A 13,830-nucleotide genomic window follows, 5' to 3' on the forward strand; every position below is an offset into this window, starting at 1 on the left:
CGGCAAAGACTTTCTGGGGCACACCTCTATACTTAATAAAGGCAAAATAAATAGTAATTGCACAATTCTCAAGCTGCTATGAGATGGATGGCGAACTCATTACATATTGATATATGGTCAGACGTGAAAGAACAAGATATCCTTAGCTAAACTGCTAGGCTGGAGGAATAATGCATGTGGGGCTTCATTTAACACCCTCTAGCGTCGCAAGCTCATCCAGCAGTTGCACGGTCTCGCCTGGATTCGAGACCCACGCTGTCGTGCACGCGAGCCGAGCCTAAACAGAACCTTGATTTAGCTTGGTAGCTTATGCGCTTGCGATGGCACCATCGTCATACCTTGAAATCGTTGGCTCCGGCAGACAGGAATTGATCGCCGATATGCAGTGTCTTGGACCTATCAATGCCACCGAAGAAGCTCTGGCAGCATAGCACCCCCCAGGACTTGTCTCCTATATCGACGAAGACGTCACTGCCGCCGTTGAATGCGCAGAATGGCAGCCGTCGGCCAACAGGAGACGTTTCAACCCGCTGCTGCGCAACCAGGACCGTCTCTTCGAGCTGCTCCCGGTGCATCTTATGGCCCTGGAGTGGATATATCCCTACCGCTCGCTCCTTTCGAAGAATCGACGCCGGTAGGTTGAGATTCGACACGCAGTCACGCAGCGCAGCCTCGGCTACATCGAGTACTTCTTTGATGTCCCGCTCGGTCCAGCCTTTCATCTCATCCAACAACCACTGGCTGCGTGGCACCCATTTCAGCCGATGAGGGGAGCTAGGATCGAATTCGAACATAAAGTTGCTCTCACCGCCAAGGATTATTAGACATTTCTTTTGGGCAGGTGTCAACTCGGTGGTGCTGTGGACCATGTCCAGCAGGCCATGGAGTCGTTCATAATACTTGTCTGCGCTGGTATATCCAGCTGCAGTCACGATGCCCACTTGCTTATCTTGTCTTAATAGGCGAATAATGCGGGATATAACTTCATTGTCAGGCGTCAACGAAGCGCCATCTTCATAAAGGGTGACGTCTCCATCGAATGTAATCAGCTGCACTTGGCTGCGATGGACAAGGCCCATTAGCTGGGCCGTATTCAATGTCAGGCGGATATCGTTGAACGACGGCGGCACAAACCGTCGACTGCTGATAAATCGTTTCTTATCTTGATACTTGAATGCCTCCTCGAGAAGCAGAGGGGTGAAAAATGTCCCCACGGAAGGAATCAGCATGCCTAGTGTAGAACGGCCATTTCGGCCTGATAATTGATGTTCAACTGTCCGCTCGGTCAGCAGCATAGCACTCTATCATTCAGGGGGGTTGATACTATATAGACGCACTGTGTTCGTTCACAAGATGTTCGACGTCTCGCATAATCTCCACATATCGATTGTGGGTTCGCTCAGCAATATGAGCAAGGTTTTGGCTGTGTTCCTTGTATGCAGCAGCCGGCTGGGAGTGCAGCACAAAGGGAACAGCAAGTAATCCCTGAGAGATAGGCTTAGCATAGATCCCCGGAGTAAAGCAAACGGTGAATACTGTACCTTAATCCATTCAATCTGGTTTCCAATACTATATGCATCAATGGCTGCAGGTCTCTCAAAGAGCCGCCACTTCTCCCGGGGCGTTTTTTACTTACAAGTTGGTCTCGCCGATGAGACTTTTGAATGGTGGTTATGTCTCGTCAGCCACGGTTCAAGAGCGGGCAGATAACCACAAGGCTCACCTTCAGGGCATCTGTTTTTTGGTAGTATTCAGTAAGATAGTTACTTTTGACATACTCAGGGTCAGAGAGTTACTCACACTCCACCCGGTACCGGGTCGTCATTTTCGGCGATGTTTGGACAGACCGATACGGAGGTGATGACAGCTACAACCGCGAACACCGGATTTTGACAGAGGCCAGAGTTGGTTCCCGATCTTTGCAGTCTGCGACCTTGGTTCGGAAAACGATACAGGTTGGAATCATTCAGGACCGATGATTGGGATTTACGCGCAAAAACAGGCGTTGGCATGGAGAGAGCACCCACCCATCTGTTGCTCGTCATTGGTCTTGTGACACGCCACCTGTTCCTGGTGCGGCCAAACTCCTGCCCAACGTCGCCGAGCCCGCTGAATTTCCCGACCAATCACTAGGGAAATTCTACGAACCTGGACGGAGTATCGGATCGAGCGCTTTGATATTGTTGTCAATTGATGATGGCAGCTATTTCATGGTCTACGGAGTACATCAGTCCGCAACTACAGAGTGCATGCAAGCTAATTCATGTAAAGTACATACACACAACTCTTTTAGTCACTGTGTTTTCAAACAGCCCAAACCTACCACGAAGATTCTGCTCAATCCTGTTTGGAATTTCATATGTGGTAATATCACTGTCGAATCCATCGATCGCTTAATTGCTGGATCAGCGGAGAAATCAGCCTTGTCTCCTTTGGCGTCCTTGCAGCTCTACATGGACACAGTTAAAGGTGTCAAAATTACTTTCATGCTCGGACAAAATTTCAATATTAGTTATTTACTACCGATGTTTTGGACAGTTTGGTCATCATATTTCTCCCCTAAAAGTTCCATCACCCGTTGAAGTGTAGGCCTCGAGGACTCTTCCGCTCCTCCCAGCATGTCCACTGCGCGCCATGTGAACAGTCTTTCCCCAGGCTGCTCATCTGCCTTAGTTGAAGGCCCTCTGTGTCTTACCCAGAAACATCGTAGTTGAAGCTGATCGCTCTGCAGTTGAATCTGCAGCTTCTTTGTGCGACAACGTGCTGGAGAGTAAGCAGTCAGCTCACCTTGCTGGGGAAACGTTGGCTGCCAGGGTAATAAATAAACGTCATCCTGTTTTGCAGCTGGCGATGGAGCAAATTCATTTTCATCGGTTGATTCTTCTTCCACGAAGGCTTGAGATCCGGTATACCGAGAGATCAGATATTGTGAAGCACCAGCACTCGCGGAACCTTTGACTAGTGAAGGGACCAAATAAACAAGATCCAAAGTAAAGAGGTGGATAATCAAATCGCGCACATCCTCACGCAGTCCAAACCGGAAGGGCGACTGCTGCGCTGGGAAGTGGGCAAGATTCGTAACGAGTTCGAACTCAGACCCAAGGCCGTTTGGGTTGACATTGGTCGTGATTCGTACTCTGAATACGGAGCCTTGGGAAATAAGATTGCAACTGATGATCGACTCGGACGGGTTGATCAGAGTGTCTATGAGCCTTTCAACGGAAGATACTGTCAAGGTTTGCTGAGAGGAGCCGGCGCGGCTTTGAGGACGTTTCATCAAGGGGTATAGAGTGTAACTGCATTTCAAACCAGCGGACCGTAACGTCTTTGATAGAGTTCCAAAAAACGATGTAAACCACTGGTAATGCGATCTATGCTGGAAGTAGCAAAGAAGGGGCCGTATTATGTTATATTCGGGGGCCGGTCTCTTGTTTGGAGTCACTGGCGGCGGCACACGTGTTCGCCGATGGTGATTTTTCCGATGGGCATAAGAAAGGAGGATGCGGAAGGATTTGGCAACACCTTCGGCCAAAAGATTATCCAAGGGATCCAACCCGCCAATATCTGGAAGCGCTTCGTCTAATCCGACCAGGTCAACAAATATATGTTTGTTGTCGTCTGCTGGGAACTTGAGAAGATCGCGTCTGATTTCAACTCCGTACTGGAGCAGAACACGAGCTTCCCGGTTCAGTTCATAGAACAGCTCTTCTTCATACAGGCTATCTCTGGCCTCGCGGATTCGACCATCTAGGCATTGATCATCGAGTTGCTTAGATATCGCTGGTATAGTCAATCCCAGAGTTTGATCTCCCCGTTGAACTCGCACTCGAACGAACCGTGGGGGCTTCAATTGAATTCCACGGTCCAAAATCAATCTCCCCGCCTCCCCTTTTCGCAAAGCAGCCAATCCTCGATCCCGAAAATTTTGTGTAGATTCCAGGAATCCAAAGTGAACTCCTAGTGTCTGTCTCTCTTGGGGCAGCCTACACACCTTCCATCCCTTTTCTTTGATCTTCAACACCTCAGACCAGTACTTTGTTTCAGCTGCGATGTCCTCCTCCAGCCTCTGCGCCGACTGGAGTAACTTGTTCGCCGCCGCGTCAAAGCTCTCCAACTTCCATCCACGTGACACAGCATCGACATCTCTCTTCTGCGTTTCCGATTGTTCTGGTGGTTTTATATGGTCCGCTCCGAGGGAGCCCAGCGGTACTTTTTGTTTCAGAAGCGGAGACATGGACGTTTCCGCCTGTCGAGGGGCATGCTTGGATAGAAGCAGGGAAACAAATTCAAGCGCATAAGTCGCCTCCATGTGGGCATTCCTGAAGCAAGGCAGGGAGTTAGTATATGGATCTCTGTGGGCTCAGAACACAACGAACATGGCGAATTGTGAAATCTCAAGCCGGCTTTTGAATAGCTTTTCTTCTCTGTTTTCTTCCTCATCCTCGCCCGTTTTCACATCTACGGCTTCAGCCTCTCCGTCTCCCACTGCCCGAGCGGCTTCAATCTCAGCTAGAAGACTCGCCTCAGTGACATCTCGAAAAGAACCCTTTTGGGCGTTAATCTGAGCGATTTTGACGGCCAGGTCATCCTCTCGATTAGCTTTTTGTCGCGCCGGCCGGAGCGGCAAGGTGAAGCTATTCGACATATCCGCAGGCAAGAAAGCACACTGAAAGCCCAAGCGAAAGGTTATCTAATCTCCATCCGTTGGACAGAAAGATTGCTTCTGCCATTGTCATCGTCCCGAGGAAGCTCCGAATGCGATGAAGGTTATTTAACTCACTGCACGTGATCTTCACCGCGGCTAAACCCCATCTTGGCGGGCGACGCGCTTCAACTTCCCAACGCGTTAGCTTCAAAAGCTTTCAGCCTCCTCGATCTCTCAACCAAAACACCTGCAGCTTTGGATTTCAAATTTTAGTGTCAACCTTTTCTTTTTTTTTTTTTTCTTTTTTCTTTTTTTTTCTTTTTTGTTTATCATACGGAGTACTCTAAATTGGCGCTAATGTTATGAAGTGGTCACAGCCGCCTTTCTTTGACAGTCCATGCACAAAAGGCTCGGTGTTCTGGCACTTCTGTCTTTGGCGATTGCAGCAGATATCCCCCGAAGATCACGTAACTCGCAAATCCCTTTTCCTACTCATGCCACCAAGCTCATTGGTATCTACAGCGTGGCAGGCATATATCAACTTGTTGCAATCAGTCCATAAAATTAATTGCCAGATCCCCAAAACAGTTGCCCATGCATGTACGGAGTACTCCGTAATCTGTGCTGCGGTTCTGTAGAATCTCCGGCAGTGTGTACTTTTCCAGCATGCATGGACCTTGGAGTTTGATATGTTCAATTGATTCTATTGGAGGGCCACAGTTGGCGTTGCTCAACTCCGCAACCTGATTATCCCCTCTTCCGTCCTGTTGTGCAAATTAGCTTGCGGAAAGGCTAGGCTCAGAGTGAGCGGGAGCGGGCGGGGGTGTCGGACATTTTTAGTGGTTTAGCAACATTTTAGTTGGAACCGTGCATTGAGCCGCTAGTTTCTATTTAGTTAGTTTCCAGCTTCCCGACCAGATCTCTCTTGATCCGATGCAAAGGTCGTCCTCTTTTCTGACCTATAAGCTGGGAGGGTTGAGAGAGGGCAGAGCGAGGAAGGGAATAAGAGCGCCTGAATGGAATGGTATACGTGGTTCCTACGGAGTATAGCTTCTAACCATGCTTAGTGGGCTAACTCGCCTCGAGACCGTGCTTGCTTGCTTTTTTAAGCACAAAGACTGCCCACCTAGGTTCGTGCAGGTCAAAGCAGCTTTTGCAATAACTACCTCATTATTCCTGACCTATCACCCCTTGCTTAATTGAAATAATCTCCCAATGGCTTCTGTACCTGAACCGGAAATTGACCAGCCTACGGCAGATCTCATTGTTCAACTGCAACTTCAAGATGCCGACCTTTACTTTGAATCCTCTAAAGGGAAGTCTCGCGAGCCCACAGACGAAGAGTTGGCATTCCAGTTACAGACTGAGGAATTTAAGAATGCTTCCCAATTCTTTGTGGATAGACGAATGGCTATGAGCTTCGCAACCGCTGTTCAAGTTGATGGGCCAATTATGGTTGATAACTTTGTGGCCGAAGAGAATGCGATGAGAGACCGGGAGCTTGCTCGTTACTGCGAGGAAAACGGATCCCCTGTGGCTGCTGCAAAGGACCGCCAGTCAAACTCGGAGCCAATAGCACTAGATGACGAGACCTTGTACAAACTCCAGATCTTATATGTGACTGGCCCCGGAGGCCACTGCCCCATCAGCGGCGTAGAAACAACCAGTTCAGAGAGTGATGAAGCCGAATCGTCTACCTGGGCAGCCCGACGAACCCGCCAGGGACCACCATCAATGCGTCGCTGCGTCGCTTGCAGAGAAGAAACCGAATTTGTCAGGGTGGCACGTGTACCCTGTGGCCATGAGTATTGTCGTTCCTGCCTGGAGGATCTCTTCAAAGCCTCAATGAAGGACGAATCCCTGTTCCCTCCGCGCTGCTGCCGACAGCCTATTGTTATCAATATCGCTCGCATATTTCTCACAAACGACCTCGTGCAAAGGTACGAGAAAAAGAAGATTGAGTTTGAAACTCCAAACAGAACATACTGCTACTCTCCTAGGTGCAACGCCTTCATCGACGCATCTCATATTGAGGGTGAAGTAGCCACATGTCCCGAATGCGGATCCACAACTTGTACGAGCTGCAAGGGGGCGAGCACATACAGGAGATTGTCCGAACGATACCGCAATGCAACAGCTCCTAAGTACCGCGCAGGATAATGGATGGCAGCGCTGCTATTCCTGCTGGCGAGTGGTAGAACTGGATCATGGCTGCAATCATATGACGTGGGTAGTCCCTCTTTTTTTTCTTGCCTCTGATATTAACTAGGATGGCGATAGCTGTCGTTGCGGTGCGCAATTTTGTTATAACTGTGGAGAGCGCTGGAAAAACTGTGCGTGTGAACAATGGAATGAACGCCGACTTCTTGCGCGTGCATATCAAATCATTGACCGAGAACAAAACATTCCCCTTGACGCTGCTCCTCAAGATCCTGATGACCGCCAACCGGAAATCAATGAATCCCAGTTAGACATCAATGGAGCTGAACCGGAAACACATGAGCTGCAGCCATTTCAAGGGCCTCAAGCAACAGTAACCCCAGAGCAAGAAAGGCACGCAACCTCCGGTCAGACAGCAAGAGAAATCTTGGTTGCAAGAACAATGCAGGAGCTCCGAGAAAATCATGAATGCAGCCATGTCAGATGGAATTATGTACGTGGCGCTCATGTATGCGAGGAATGCTCCGATCGTTTGAGCAAGTATATTTTTGAATGCCGTCAATGCAGGCTCCAGGCCTGCAACTGGTGCAGAAGAAACAGGCTCTAATAAGTACACCCTAATAGCACATTAGTACTAGCTTTTACCCATGAATGTTGCTTCTGGTTATAAAAACACACACAGAAAGCGAGTGAATTCCATTAATTAAAGCATCATACTCAAGGCCACACCCCATTGCCCATCGCCAAAACTTCCGGAGACCTATAACAATGGTGAGGTAGTTCAAACTTAGCTGTTGGTATTGGCAAATATGGTACAGAGTATATACTCTGCAGATGGGTGATGTTTCACCAGGAACTCTTCACCTCCTTAAAACTCCTTTTACTGTTCCAATACTCTGTACGGAGTACTCCGTAGTGAGCGCCTTAATTCTCGTCTTCCGGGTGGTTGAAGGTTGGATTGGAAGCTTTCGGGAGCAAAGGCGGCGGTGGCTGACTAGGCCGTTCCTGGATTAGCGCTTCTGCTGTCCTGGGTTACCGCCAAGAGTAGCAATGACATCACTATTACATAACTTCACTAGCCACTTACCGGGCGCAGCGGTGGGGCTGGATTGCCAAGAACGCGAGACGGATCGCGACCGTCGAGGCAGCGCAGCGCAGGGCAGCGAGCCGAGCGGGCGGGCTGGCCGGTTGCGGCATATAATGTCAATTAACCAACTGGCTCATACCAATCCTGTCGCCTCTTCTTTTCCCCCACTGTCGCGCTGAAAAATTCTGCTGCTTTTCCACATCGTCACTTCGAGAGCAGAACAGGCAACTTCGAAGGTTCGGCCCCAGGCTTGTTTCCGGTCCACTTCACGTGAATCAGTGGGGAGCTTCGTCCAGGTTTAGCTCAATTTCGCCCTGTTCACCCCACTGCTCCCATCCCTCCCCAACTCCCAGAGCTCCTCCACCCGCCAGCGCAAACATCCCTTATCAACAGTCGCAATGGCTTCCTACAACCCTCCCGGACATCTGCCGGTGCCTGTACCCAAACGACGCCGTGTTGCCATCCTCACCAGCGGCGGCGATGCCCCAGGAATGAATGGCGTCGTCCGTGCCGTGATCCGGATGTCCATACATTGCGGGTGCGAGGCGTATGCGATCCATGAAGGCTACGAAGGCTTAGTACAAGGAGGAGAGTTGATCCGGCGCATGCATTGGGAGGACGTGCGTGGCTGGCTATCTCGTGGTGGCACTCTCATTGGTTCCGCACGGTGCATGTCGTTTCTACAGAGAGAAGGCCGCTTGAAGGCCGCAAAGAACATGGTCACAAGAGGAATTGACGCTCTTATCGTCTGTGGTGGAGACGGTAGCTTGACTGGCGCTGATGTCTTCCGATCTGAATGGCCTGGCCTGCTGGACGAGCTTGTCAAGAAAGGAGAACTTACCGCCAACCAGACTTCCCCGTACAAAACCCTGAATATAGTTGGCTTGGTGGGATCAATTGACAATGACATGTCGACTACCGATGCTACCATTGGGTGCTATTCCTCCTTGCATCGTATTTGCGAGGCCGTCGACGAAGTCTTCGACACCGCCGCCTCCCATCAGCGCGGCTTCGTCATCGAGGTCATGGGCCGACATTGCGGCTGGCTTGCACTCATGTCTGCTATCAGCACAGGCGCTGATTGGCTCTTCATCCCTGAAATGCCTCCCCGTGATGGCTGGGAGGACGATATGTGCGAGATTATTACACAGGCACGTTAGGATCTCCCATTTGCCCGCCAGGATGTACTAACTTGGCGAATAGAACCGCCGGCGAGGCAAGCGGCGAACAATCGTCATCGTCGCCGAAGGTGCTCAGGATAGAAGTCTGAATAAAATCACCTCGGACGCAGTCAAGGCTATTCTTAGCAACAGACTCAAGCTCGACACCCGCGTCACGGTCTTGGGGCACACCCAGCGAGGTGGTCCGGCCTGCGCCTATGACAGGTGGCTCGCCACTCTTCAGGGCACCGAAGCCGTTAGAGCCGTCCTCGAAGCCACTCCCGACTCCCCATCACCAATTATCACAATTCGCGAAAATAAGATCGAGAGAGGGTCTTTGATCGACGCCGTCGCCGCGACAAAAAAGGTTGCAAAATGCGTTGCCGAGAAGAGATTTGAGGAGGCCATGCAACTCCGGGATTCCGAATTCAAAGCCTATCATAGAGCCTACATTAACACGACTACTCCCCATCACCCGAAAATGCTGCTTCCCCAGGAGAAGGTGCGTCTCCACATCCTATTTTTTGTTGCTAATCCCCCGCTAACGCTTGTCGTATTATAGAGAATGCGCATTGCGATTATCCACGTCGGTGCACCTGCTGGGGGAATGAATCCAGCAACCCGTGCGGCAGTGGCTTATTGCATTGCTAGAGGCCATACTCCAGTCGCCATCTACAACGGATTCCCTGGGTTGTGCCGCCACCACGCCGATAAGCCACTAGGTTCCGTCCGCGAGGTAAATTGGCTAGAATCAGATTCCTGGGTGAACGAAGGTGGGTCTGAAATCGGAACCAACCGAGGTCTCCCTTCCGAGGATATGCCTACCACTGCCTATTGCTTTGAACGGTACAAGTTCGACGCTTTGTTCATCATTGGGGGCTTCGAGGCTTTTACTGCGGCAAGTCAGCTTCGAAAGGCAAGGAAAGATTATCCATCACTAAAAATTCCAATTGTGGTCCTCCCCGCTACGATTTCCAACAACGTTCCTGGCACTGAGTATTCACTGGGCAGCGATACTTGCCTGAACACGCTGGTAAACTTCTGCGATGTGATCCGACAATCTGCTTCCTCATCGCGCCGCCGTGTATTTGTGATTGAGACCCAAGGTGGGCGATCCGGGTACATCGCAGTCATGGCAGGTTTAGCAGTGGGAGCGTACGCAGTGTACATCCCTGAGGAAGGAATTGATATCAAAATGCTCGCCCGCGATATCGAATATCTCCGACACAACTTTGCAACTGACCGAGGCGCAAGTCATGCCGGCAAAATCATCCTCCGCAACGAGAAAGCGTCTTCCACATATACCACACAGGTCATTGCAGACATGATTAAGGAAGAGGCCAAGGGCCGTTTCGAGTCCCGGGCCGCTGTTCCGGGCCACTTCCAACAAGGAGGGAAACCATCACCAATGGACCGAATCCGTGCACTCCGCCTGGCTCTTCGCTGTGTCCAACACCTCGAGTCATTTTCGGGGCGCAGCCGTGATGAAATCGATGCCGATGAGATGTCAAGCGTTGTGATCGGAATTCGAGGTAGCGAAGTTGTATTTGGCCCAATGTCCGGTGAAGAGGGCCTCGAGGCGACCAACACGGACTGGGAGCATCGATGCCCACGCAATCAGTTCTGGATGAAGCTGAGGAATCTGGTTGACACGCTCAGCGGACGGCCTTCCGAGAGCAAGGACGGAAAGGTCAAATTGGCCGATGACGAAGGATGGGATTCAGGAGCCGTGTCTGATCCCTGTCATTTGTGCGGGACTCCGAAAATTGCGATCGGCTAGATAATGAAAGCTTCGTCCACAGGCCAGAGAGCTTCCAGAGTGTACATAATTAACTCCCACCAAAGCGCATCTGCTGCTTTTAGTTATAGAAAGGTGGTGTCTGAAATTGGATGGCCAGCCTAGATGCCCTGTTTTTTCTTTTTGGAGAACAAAAGAATACACAGAAATCTTCTCTCAGAAGCCCCTCTGATAACTAGTGAACCCCTGTTCAAAGTTTTCTATTTTCACGTTCTACGCACTAACTAACAAGTTAGTTCACTAACCAAGTTATTTTCGAGAGCCTGATCTCCAGTTCATCCGATCTTGGCAGCCATCTCGTCGATTTGTGTCAGGGCAACGTGCGGAGTACTCCATGTCCTTCTTCTCGTCATTATTTTCTCAGTAACTATCCAGATCTACTCTTTAAATGTTAGTGGGAGATAATTATAAGGGGAATGCTCTGTCACTCATGGCAGCTCCTCCGGACTTGTGCGGTCAGGGAGGCCAGTCAGCATCTCAAGTGCCCTGGATACCCTAATAAATTGGCACATATTCATCAAGCGGAAATGGCTGGGTTTAGGAGAATGGCAGATATCCTGGCGTTGAACTTTTATTAGTTTGTGAGATGGCATCCTGGTTCGATGGATGCATCCATTCCTTGGGTTCAATAAACCAGCACAAACAAGCTCTTTATGCTAAACACTGAACCAGGGACCTTCTGCCAGCTATCACTGTTTCGCTCAGGACGAACCCCTGCCTGAGAGCTTGTTAGCTCTAGTACAATCCTCTGTATGGGTTCCATGACTGCATTATGCTGTCATAGCTGATTTAAGTTGCACCCTCCCATTCTCTCTGCTTTCCTAAAGAATATCGCCGACTCATCCGAATTCCATTTACCATGCCATTTAAGTCAGCTTGCACTGGAAGCAAGGGATGGTTGATTCCTTCAACTATGCGTGCAGCTCAAATCTCGGCGCTGGGTGCCTGGTCAACATCTGCTGAACTCTGCTGCGTGCTTCCTGCCCTACCTTCAACCTCACTTCAGGTGCGTGGATTAGGGCTTCACAAGAGCATCCCTATTCTCTTCTTGATGAGGCTCATATAGTGCATATCTTGTCTGCTCAGTTTTCTACAATCTATACCCTACAGTTAGATTTTACTTTTTTTATTTTCACCTAGGATGAGGCTGTTTTCCTGTTCATCATCCTCAGGATGGATGGCTCAATCGCTGCTGGCTCTCGTGGGGATGCTGTCAATTGTTTCAGCTATAGACCTAAACCTCGATGATCACGGTATTTCCTCTCTAGGCTTATAGCAACCCCGTGCGTTCTAACAACAGCTTCTACTATAGAATCTATCAAACTAGCCGCCAAAATCGCCGCAACCGGAATGACCTCTTTCTACACAGGGCACCATCCGGGCGGGATCCCAGGCACCCTGCCGCTCCCATACTACTGGTGGGAAGCCGGTGCAATGTTTGGCGCATTGATCGATTACTGGTTCTACACTGGAGATGACACCTGGAACGAGATGACGACCACTGCACTGCTGCACCAGGCCAGCTCCACGAAGAACTTCATGCCTCTCAACCAAACAAGCACACTAGGGAACGACGATCAGGCTTTTTGGGGGCTAGCAGCATTGGCCGCCGCCGAACGCAATTTTCCCAATCCGCCCGCCCACGAGCCACAATGGCTAGCGTTGGCTCAAGGCGTGTTCAACTCTCAGGCTGCTCGATGGAATACGGCGACCTGCGGTGGCGGGCTCAACTGGCAGATATTTCAGTTTAACCGCGGATTTAACTACAAAAACTCCATTTCGAATGGCTGCTTTTTCAACATCGCTGCCAGATTAGCGCGATACACGGGAAACGACACATATGCAGAATGGGCAGTCCGAACGTGGGATTGGACCAAGGGAGTCGGGTTGCTAACCGATGATTATCAGTTTTTCGATGGGTCAGATGAAAAGCTGAATTGCAGCGAGGTGAACCGCATCCAGTGGACATACAACGCAGGTGTGTACCTCCTCGGGGCAGCAAGCATGTACAACTATGTAAGACTCTTTTGACTCTTCCAAGCCACCCAGTGAGGATGCTAATTTACAGACCGACGGTGAACAAATCTGGCGCGAGCGCGTCCAAGGGATGATTGACGGTCTTCGCCCTTTCTTCCCCGAACAGGCAGATATCATGGTTGAGTATTCATGCGAACCTCATGATAACTGCCTCACTGATCAGCGGTCATTCAAAGCCTTTCTCTCACGGTGGATGGCGGAAACGACGCAACTTGCCCCGTTCACTAGAGAGCTCATTATGCCCAAGCTTCGCGCGTCTGCTATGGCTGCCGCGAAGGCATGCACCGGCGGTAATGACGGGAAATCATGCGGTCTGAAGTGGTCGACGGGTGGATTCGATGGCAGCGTTGGCATCGGCGAGCAGATGGCGGCATTGGAGGTTATCCAGTCGAATCTAATCGGTAGCGTGGATCCTCCTGTTACAGAGAAGGACGGTGGAACGAGCAAGGGAAACCCGGGTGCGGGCGTGTCTACGGGTAATGCCATAGGAATGCAACGGGGGATAAAGACGGCAGACAAGGCGGGAGCGTGGATAACCACGATGATCTTGATTGCGGTAATCCTAGGTGGATTCTATTTTTCGGTTTCCTAGTCGCGATAGAGCACATTCTTATATAGGATGTAGCCTTCTCTGTCTCTCCAAGGGTGAAGCTGGCTGTAGCCAAGTATCAGCATGCGCACGTGGTGTATGGAGGAAGTTTTTTCAGATGTAATTATACTGGGTACCAGTGAATATCAGCCGTTCTCTTCCTCTAAATCTAACCGCTAACTACGATAGCGGGCAAGAAATACATTTACTTGGAAGCACTCCTGACCACATGGTGCTCTCAAGAGTCCCGTCAAGCAGGCCGTTGACAGACATGTACACGCAAACAATCCCAGAATCATGAAACCGATACGTTAGAACGGGTTCAAGGTGTGAAGCTCAAGAAAGATATTATTG

General features: G+C 50.3%; 5 protein-coding genes across 5 annotated transcripts; 3 read left to right on the forward strand and 2 right to left on the reverse strand.

Moving 5' to 3' along the window:
* Window positions 1-141: 141 nt before the first annotated feature.
* On the reverse strand, window positions 142-1,971 carry CIMG_08882 (IMP-specific 5'-nucleotidase 1). Its single transcript, XM_001241718.2, has 7 exons — window positions 1,801-1,971; window positions 1,724-1,734; window positions 1,637-1,657; window positions 1,542-1,556; window positions 1,338-1,485; window positions 339-1,273; window positions 142-277 (listed from the first exon to the last, which is right to left on the reverse strand). The coding sequence occupies exons 1-7, from the start codon at window positions 1,823-1,825 to the stop codon at window positions 185-187; spliced, it is 1,248 nt and encodes a 415-aa protein (XP_001241719.2). The 5' UTR covers window positions 1,826-1,971; the 3' UTR covers window positions 142-184.
* Window positions 1,972-2,482: 511 nt separating this feature from the next.
* Window positions 2,483-4,700, reverse strand: CIMG_08881 (RNA polymerase II mediator complex component SRB4). The gene is made up of 2 exons (XM_001241717.2): window positions 4,377-4,700; window positions 2,483-4,319 (listed from the first exon to the last, which is right to left on the reverse strand). Exons 1-2 carry the CDS (start codon window positions 4,643-4,645, stop codon window positions 2,513-2,515), a joined length of 2,076 nt encoding a protein of 691 aa, XP_001241718.1. The 5' UTR covers window positions 4,646-4,700; the 3' UTR covers window positions 2,483-2,512.
* Window positions 4,701-5,655: 955 nt separating this feature from the next.
* CIMG_08880 (IBR finger domain-containing protein) lies at window positions 5,656-7,116 on the forward strand (the record flags this gene model as incomplete). Its single annotated transcript, XM_001241716.2, has 2 exons — window positions 5,656-6,789; window positions 6,915-7,116. Exons 1-2 carry the CDS (start codon window positions 5,861-5,863, stop codon window positions 7,114-7,116), a joined length of 1,131 nt encoding a protein of 376 aa, XP_001241717.2. The 5' UTR covers window positions 5,656-5,860.
* Window positions 7,117-8,257: 1,141 nt separating this feature from the next.
* On the forward strand, window positions 8,258-11,472 carry CIMG_08879 (6-phosphofructokinase). Its single transcript, XM_001241715.2, has 3 exons — window positions 8,258-9,043; window positions 9,096-9,554; window positions 9,615-11,472. The coding sequence occupies exons 1-3, from the start codon at window positions 8,291-8,293 to the stop codon at window positions 10,830-10,832; spliced, it is 2,430 nt and encodes an 809-aa protein (XP_001241716.2). The 5' UTR covers window positions 8,258-8,290; the 3' UTR covers window positions 10,833-11,472.
* Window positions 11,473-12,027: 555 nt separating this feature from the next.
* CIMG_08878 (cell wall glycosyl hydrolase Dfg5) lies at window positions 12,028-13,495 on the forward strand (the record flags this gene model as incomplete). Its single annotated transcript, XM_001241714.2, has 3 exons — window positions 12,028-12,103; window positions 12,163-12,866; window positions 12,919-13,495. The coding sequence occupies 3 exons, from the start codon at window positions 12,028-12,030 to the stop codon at window positions 13,477-13,479; spliced, it is 1,341 nt and encodes a 446-aa protein (XP_001241715.1). The 3' UTR covers window positions 13,480-13,495.
* Window positions 13,496-13,830: the final 335 nt, after the last annotated feature.

Source organism: Coccidioides immitis, assembly GCF_000149335.2.
Source record: "Coccidioides immitis RS genomic scaffold supercont3.3, whole genome shotgun sequence".
NCBI lineage: Eukaryota > Fungi > Ascomycota > Eurotiomycetes > Onygenales > Onygenaceae > Coccidioides > Coccidioides immitis.